Below are 7,334 nucleotides of genomic sequence, written 5' to 3'. Positions count from 1 at the left end.
TTTTTTAAGTGTGTTTTTTTTGGTTTTGTTTTTTGTTTTTTAAAGAGACTGTCTCTCCTCGAGCTACACCTGGACTTGGGGCAAAAGGGGGAGAAGAGTAGACGGAAGAGGCAATTTGGCTTGAGGCGCTGGAAATAAAAAGGAGCTCGCCCATAATTGACAGCGCAGTGGAGAAAGGCTGCTGCCATCTCACTCCATTTCTCATCATGTACTTTCTCAAGAGCTTTAATCACTACAGAATTATTGCTAATAAGCAATTCTGCTCGTGTGGAATCAAAATAAGAGCGATTTCCCCTGGATTTGTAGCACGTGCTGTAGAACGGAGTAGTGGTTTGTAACAGCAATGACTCAAATATTCTGGACAGGTGACACGTTTGGACAGAAATTCCAAGATTATCACGAGGAAGTGGATGGTTGAGGGAATGAGTGATTTATAACGCATTTTTCAGGTGTCTGTATTTGCACAGTGATGGGGAGCTGGGTCTATTCCTACATTCGATTACTAATTTAATAGAAGGGAAAACGAGTCTGCAAAACTAACAGAATTGAGAGCTCGACTACAATCACTTTGCTGCATTTAGTTGCCGAGTTTGAGAAATGGTGAAATTGAAGATGATGCTAAGAGACAGAGGAGTGAAGTCCTAGAAGCACAGAGAAGAGAGAGTTTTATGATTTAATCCCACAAAAGATAATTAATTCTTATCTCTGCCACAGTGTTCGTGAACGGGTCATGCAATTTCTCTGCTCCCTTTTCTAAAATGGAAATAGTATCCATTACCTTGGAGATACTGGGGAAGGATAATTGTCCTCAGGGAAGCCAGAACCTCCGCGCAGCAGCAGATGCACATGGTGTTCATCAGGCAGGAGTTAAGTCACAGGAGCTTTGACTTCAGGATTCTCTGCTACTGAGAACGTGTTTGTTTGCTACTTGTCACTTGACCTTTAAGACAACGCAAGTTAGGAAAGAGGGGAAGGTGACAGAGAAAAACCCCTTTCACAGCCTCGGGTTTATATTTGCAAGAAAACACGTTGTTTGAGTAGAACTGTAGGCAAGTTAAGATTGAATGAAAACCAAATTTGAGGCCAAAAAAAAAAGTTGTCACAAACACTGGAGGTGTGGGGGAAGCAGGGGATGGAAAGAGAGACTTACAACAGCCGCTCAGGAAAGAGATCAAGATCCCATCTGGAGGGGCAAAAGGCCAAAGCCACAGAACAGATGGAGACCAAGTGACAGCTGGTAGGAACATGCTTTCATGTGTAAAGTTTGCTCTTTGGAGAATTTTCCTCTCCAGCTCTGAAGGCATCATTATGATAACAGCTCCTCCCCGTACAGCACTGGGGAGCCAGCCCGGGCTCAGGAGCGAGCGTTCGAAAGCTCACCGTGATGGTGGTTAATTAACGAGGGCCCTTTCAACATTTAGAAGCCGTTGTCACACCACCTTGGCAGGGTTTTAGCAGCAGAGGGTCCTGTTCCTTCATCAGCAGGGGGGGGATGAAAAGAATTAATTCGGGCCCCACTGCTTAAACAGGTTTCCTGTCAACTTCTACATATGCCAAGGGTTGTTTGTGTTTTAGAAGGGCTGGGATGAAGGATATGAAGCATCTCAATGTTTACAAATATTATCCTAACGGAAGAATGTCCAACTGGCCGCTCCCCCAACTCAGTTAATGGAAAAAAAAAATAAAAATCATACAATCAATCAGAAGAGGGGGGGGGGTTGTCTTCAACACAGGCGTTTACTCCAGGGATCTTTCCAGGCTGCACCAAAGAACCAACATCACCCTAAGCCCAGCCCTCTCCCGACGAGAGTTGTGCTGTTTCTGCCCAAGATCAGCCAACGAGACTCAAATTAAAGCTCTGGAAAAGCGGCCATTGTCTCTTTTTCTTTAATAAAGATATGAAGTGTTTGGGTTTTTTTCCTGTTAAGGCAAGAATTTCATCCTGCTGCTAGGATCTAGTAATGCAGCTTTGATTACAGAAAAAAAAAAAAAAAGCTTAATTACAGTTAAAACTGAAGTATTACACTTTTAAGACAATTTAGAATTAAAAAAACAAAAAAAATTCCAAACACTCCCCTTCTGATTACCCATCCTGAGTCCAGTTTCATAACAGATTTTTGAGGTACAAGACAATAAATTAAAAGTTCATTCCAACTGCTGAGATCAACCATTTCCTCAATGCGATGTCTTCTTCACCACCTTCCCAAATTTGGCATCGAGTCCGAGGCCTGCAATGAGATAAAATAACCCGCCTGAAGGAATTCTCCGGGCGCCTTCTTCAAACAAACGCAACACAAGAACTTTTGTGAAAAAAATCAGCTGAACCGGTCACTGGGAGGCAGCGATTTACCCTGTGTGAGGGACAAAAAAAGATCTAATAGATCTGCTAGAAGGTGAGGCCGGTGGCCACCGGAGAGGCCACTACCACGCTCTTTAGTACAGTTAGATTAGTTTTAATACAATTAGATTTATTTGACCGGCATCTTTTGGTAGCTCTCTCTGCCCTCGCTCTACATCGTCTAAATTGAAGTTAAGAGGGGAAAAGACCTCGGGTGGTTCCTTCCCAGACTTACCCAAGAACACCAGGACCGTCCCCACCCACTGCATGGTGCTGATGGGATTGGCAAATAGAATGACCGAGGCTAAAATGGTGAAGAACTTGCGGGTTGTGGTGATGATGGAACAAGTCAGAGGTCCGAAGTACACCACGGTCATGAAAATAAAACTCTGGGAAAAAAAAAAAAACCACAAAAAAACAACAACAAATAGACGCCTTTCGTCGCTCTGAGCGGAAAAAGGACACCGCGGATCGTATTTTCAGATGAAAAGCCATCGAGTCAGAGCCGAGAGAATCTTACGTTCAAATCCTGATTATTTGCGTACAAATGTAAATCAGTTTTACGCTGAAGGGAGTCGGTACAGAAAGCAAGCACCCACCAAAGCCACGGGAAGAGAAACAGCCTTTACTTCGGCGCCTCCCAACTGTGCAAACAAATCCCAGCGAGGGATCAAACAAATCCCAGCAGAAGGAGGGGAGGGAATTTACCTGCCCCAGCGCGCTCGTCAGGCCAAAGAGCAGGATGTTGTAAATGATGCTGGGGTAGCGTTCCGTAAAACTCAGGAATTCCCAGAGCTCTCCAGTGAACAATATCCCTGGAGGAAAGATGAAGATAAGAAGGGTGAATTAGGAGCCCAGGGGCTGACCGAGGAGCTGCTGTCTCCATCACAGAATCACATGGGGTTGGAAGGGACCTCTGGAGATCATCCAGTCCAGCCCCCTGCCAGAGCAGGTCCACCCAGAGCAGGTCCCACAGGAACGTGTCCAGGTGGTGTTTGAATGTCTCCAGAGATGGAGACTCCACCACCTCTCTGGGCAGCCTGTTCCAGGGCTCTGCCACCCTCAAAATGAAGAAGTTCCTCCTCATGTTTAGATGGAACTTCTTACGTTCAAGTTTGTGCCTGTTCCCTCTTGTCCTGTCCCTGGGCACCACTGAAAAAAGACTGGCCCCATCCTCCTGACACCCACCCTTTAAGTATTTCTAGGCGTTGATCAGATCCTCCCTCAGCCTTCTCCAGACTAAAAAGCCCCAAGTCCCTCAGCCTTTCCTCGTAAGAGGGATGTGATTTCAGTTTACATTCATAACCCAAGAGGAGCTACTAAAAGCAAAGACTGAATTCCACGCGGTGGAAAACAAAGGGGAGAAAAAGTCATCACCTTCGTAGTTAATTAATGAAAGAAGCAATCATTAACTGCGGATCCAATTCTGATAAACCAGAATTAGTGATTAATTAGAAGCCCTACGCCCTCACTGGAGCGGAAAGCTGCCCCCATGCAGTTGCAGAGAGCCCTGTCGGGGGTGACACGGGTGGGCAACCCCGCTCTGCGAGAAGCGCTGTCCTCTGGTGGGCACGAGGAGAGCTGCACCCAGAACCCCACCTTTATACACAAACAAGACAAAAACCCACCCAAACCAAAACATAAAGTTATTTGCCAGAAGCGTTCTAGGCCCTTTTTTTGGAGCTCAACACAAAGGTCTCTCCCACGGGGAGCCGCGGGGCGGTGGTTTGCGCAGGATGGTCCTTACCAGCCCCCAGGAACAAGGTGGACCATAAATTAACGTTCAGCATCATGTGATTGGAACCCGTCTGGTAGTGAGCTCTCATGTGGTCCTGCGAGACACCGGTCAGCCCATCCAAGGTCAGCGACAGCAGCTAGGAAAAGAGGAGACGGAGATAAGAAACAGCAAAAAAACCCCTTCATTCTTCTTTTCTTCTCTACGGGAAAAACCTCGAGCATTCTCCCCCCTCTTTGTTTTACATCCCAATCATCTATTAAATAGCGATTATGTGGCCTCAAAACATACGCTGATCTCGTGCCCCAGCTTGAGAGCGCACCCTCAAACCTTGGTCTCCTCCGGCGGGAGCGTTTCCACATCCACGCTCGAGGTACAAAGGACACGGTCTTATCTGAGTCGGAACTGCTGGTTCCAAAACTCGCCCCCGCCGGGGTGATTTCGCTCACCAGGAGGAGCTCTCCGTAGCCAAAGACGTGGTCATCGCTGCCAGCCCCCTTCTTGGGTTTGTAGAGGAACAGGGCCACGCCTGCCACTATCAAGAGGACGCAGAGATACTTGGCCGGGGGGTACTTCTTCCGCAGCAGAGTCACTCCTAAGAGCATGACTGGAAAGAAGCAACGTCACAAACCGCTCCCCAAAAAACCCTCTCGTGGGATTTTAACTGGGCCCGACAGAAACAAGACACGGATGAAACTCCATTGGCTCTTCCCAAGGGAGAGCGGACAGAAGGGGAGAGGCAGGAGAAATCCACACAAATCCACAAGAAACGTGGAATCTGCTTACCTGGGATGGGCTTACAGGATTTGCCGAGGACCTAGAAAAGAAAGACTGTATTAATTATTTGCCCATCATTCCCTGCCGGCAACGAGAGAGACGGTGGCAACACAAGGGTCGGCCCACCCCGACCCACCCCTCCAACAGAACCTACCGGCTACTTCCAAAAAATTAGAAAATGAAAAACCCCACCGCAGGGCAACTGCTGAAGGTTTCCCAAATCCTCTCAAGCCCTCCAACACGAGCCCCAACTCCCAATTAGAAAATTCCAGGGGTGGCTATTCCCTTTCTGGAACAATCTGAACCCTTTTAACCCCTTCTCTACGCTCCCAGCGCTGACCGACCCCCCCACCCCACCCCGAGGCAGCCCCAGAATCGCAGCTACGGGAAAATAAGCCTCAAAATCACAGTGTGCCTCCCCTCTCGTTTCACCATCGGCTGGGAGGGGATAACGCTGTCCCCGAAGGCCACCTCCCCCCGTGTCCCCCCCAGCCCCACCTGCGTCGGGTAGCTGACGAACTGCAGCGCCGAGTTGCTGGAGACCATGGCGCCCAGGTAGGAGAGGGAGCAGGCGGCGTAGAGCCAGCTCCGCGTGCGATCCGCTTTGACGGCATCGAAAAACTGGATCACTGGAAGGAAGACAAAGAGGAGGGAAGTCGGGAGAGCTGCCGACAGCCGCCGCCATCGCGAAGCGCCTTACGGAAACGGGATGGAGGGCAACCTCAGCCAAGTTCGTCCGTGACACCGAGGCTCGTGGAGCGGTTGATGTGCTGGAGGGAAGGGATGCCACCCTGAGGGACCTGGGCAGGCTGGAGAGGTGGGACTCTGTGCCAACCTCATGGAGTTCAACCAGGCCAAGTGCGAGGTCCTGCCCCTGGGTTGGGGTGATCCCAAGCCCAAATCCAGGCTGGGCAGAGAATGGATGGGGAGCAGCCCTGAGGAGGAGGACTTGGGGGTGTTGGTGGATGAGAAGCTCCACGCGAACTTCTGGCAGCCCAGAAACCCCCCCACACCCTGGGCTGCATTCCCTGTAGGGTGAGGGGGGGATTCTGCCCCTCTGCTCCGCTCTGGGGAGACCCCCCCCAGTGCTGCCTCCAGCTCTGGGGCCACCAACATCATGGACCTGTTGGAGCGGGGCCAGAGGAGGCCACGGAGATGCTGGGAGGGCTGGAGCCCCTCTGCTGTGAGGACAGGCTGAGAGAGTTGGGGGGGTTCAGCCTGGAGAAGGGGGGCAAAGGGGTGGAACTGGATGGTCTTTAAGGTCCCTTCCAACCCAAACCATTCTGTGAAGAACATCATCAGAAACACAAGGGACAATCGATGCCAACGCTCTGCTGCAAGAGGGGTGGCAACTGTCCCCTCCGAGGGGTACAACCCACTCCCCCCCATCCCCGAGCAGCGGAGCCCTGGGGGGCCCAGGCCCCCCCCGCAGCTCCCGGGCCCCGACTCACGGAGCTTGGCGAAGGCGGCGTTGATCACGCACTGGATGAAGACCAGGGTCAGGGCGTACTTGAACTTCTCCTGCTTCGCGCCTTCCCCGTACCGTCCCCGCGTGCTGCAGGACCGGGACACGGTGAGACACCGGGTGGGACCCCACGCCGGGGAAGGCTCCCCCCTCCCGGTTCCCCCCGGGGCTCTCCCTCTCGGGGCTCCCCCTGTTCCCCCTCGGTTCCCTCCGGGATCCCTCCAGTCCCAACCTGGGGCTCCCCCTGTCCCCGGGTCCGTTCCCCCCGGGGCTCTCACCCCTACTCCCCCCCCCCCCAGGCCCCCCTGGGCCATTCCCTCCCCTCGCTTCTCCCCGTCCCCGGTTCCTTCCGGGGCTCTTCCCCGAATTCCCCCGGGTTCCCCTCGGTGCCCTCTAGGGTTCTTCCTGTCACCGGTGCCCCCGGTTCCCCACGGTCCTCGGTCCCCCCCAGGGCTTCCCCCGACCCCGGTTCCCCCCGGTCTCCCCTAGGGCTCCCCCCCGTTCACTGCCGGGGCTCCCTCACCCCGGTTCCCCCCCGTCCCCCCCGCCCGCTCCCCGCTGACATGCTCTCCTGCAGGATGCCGTAGTAGAAGTAACAGGCGAAGACGCCCAGGAAGCAGACGGGCAGGCGGAGGCGCTCGGGCAGCGCGGCGCCGTTACCGGTGGCTCCCATGGCGGCGGGGCGGGCGCTCAGCGCCGGGGGCACGTCCAGCACCACATCCCGCAGCGCGGCCGGCGGCGGCGGCGGCGGCGGAGCGGGCTGCCTCATACGCCCGGCTCTGCGCCCGCCCGCCGCACGGGGCCTGCCCGCCGCGCTGCCGGGCCCGCCGCGGGGCGGAGACGGGCGGGCAACGCCGGGGACCGGGCGGAGCCGGTCGGGCGGCGAGCGCCGAGACCCCTCGGGGCCGTCCCGGAGCCTCCCCCGCCGCGGCTCGGCCGCGGTCACGGCGGCGGGGCGCCCCTCGGGGCAGGCAGCGCCGAGGACAGCCCCGGGTCGGGGTCCTTCGCCGAGCGCGGCC

General features: G+C 54.0%; 1 protein-coding gene across 1 annotated transcript; it reads right to left on the bottom strand.

Moving 5' to 3' along the window:
* Positions 1 to 1,858: 1,858 nt before the first annotated feature.
* Positions 1,859 to 7,105, bottom strand: SLC35B1 (solute carrier family 35 member B1). The gene is made up of 9 exons (XM_074162838.1): positions 6,879 to 7,105; positions 6,302 to 6,405; positions 5,349 to 5,479; positions 4,860 to 4,890; positions 4,523 to 4,680; positions 4,086 to 4,212; positions 3,047 to 3,153; positions 2,574 to 2,727; positions 1,859 to 2,228 (listed from the first exon to the last, which is right to left on the bottom strand). The coding sequence occupies exons 1-9, from the start codon at positions 7,082 to 7,084 to the stop codon at positions 2,176 to 2,178; spliced, it is 1,071 nt and encodes a 356-aa protein (XP_074018939.1). The 5' UTR covers positions 7,085 to 7,105; the 3' UTR covers positions 1,859 to 2,175.
* Between the last annotated feature and the right edge of the window lie 229 nt (positions 7,106 to 7,334).

The sequence above is a fragment of the Numenius arquata genome, chromosome 23 (genome assembly GCF_964106895.1).
Source record: "Numenius arquata chromosome 23, bNumArq3.hap1.1, whole genome shotgun sequence".
NCBI lineage: Eukaryota > Metazoa > Chordata > Aves > Charadriiformes > Scolopacidae > Numenius > Numenius arquata.
The sequence above is the reverse complement of the archived record's forward strand: the minus strand, read 5'-3'. Positions and strand labels throughout refer to the sequence as shown.

Excerpts from the sequence above, each read along its gene's own strand:
- SLC35B1 (XM_074162838.1), bottom strand. The coding sequence starts at position 7,084 with ATGAGGCAGCCCGCTCCGCCGCCGCCGCCGCCGCCGGCCGCGCTGCGG. Across the intron at positions 4,891-5,348 it reads TCGTCAGCTACCCGACGCAG|GTCCTCGGCAAATCCTGTAA; the intron begins GTGGGGCTGGGG and ends TTTCTTTTCTAG. Across the intron at positions 2,229-2,573 it reads GACGGTCCTGGTGTTCTTGG|GCCTCGGACTCGATGCCAAA; the intron begins GTAAGTCTGGGA and ends ATCTCATTGCAG.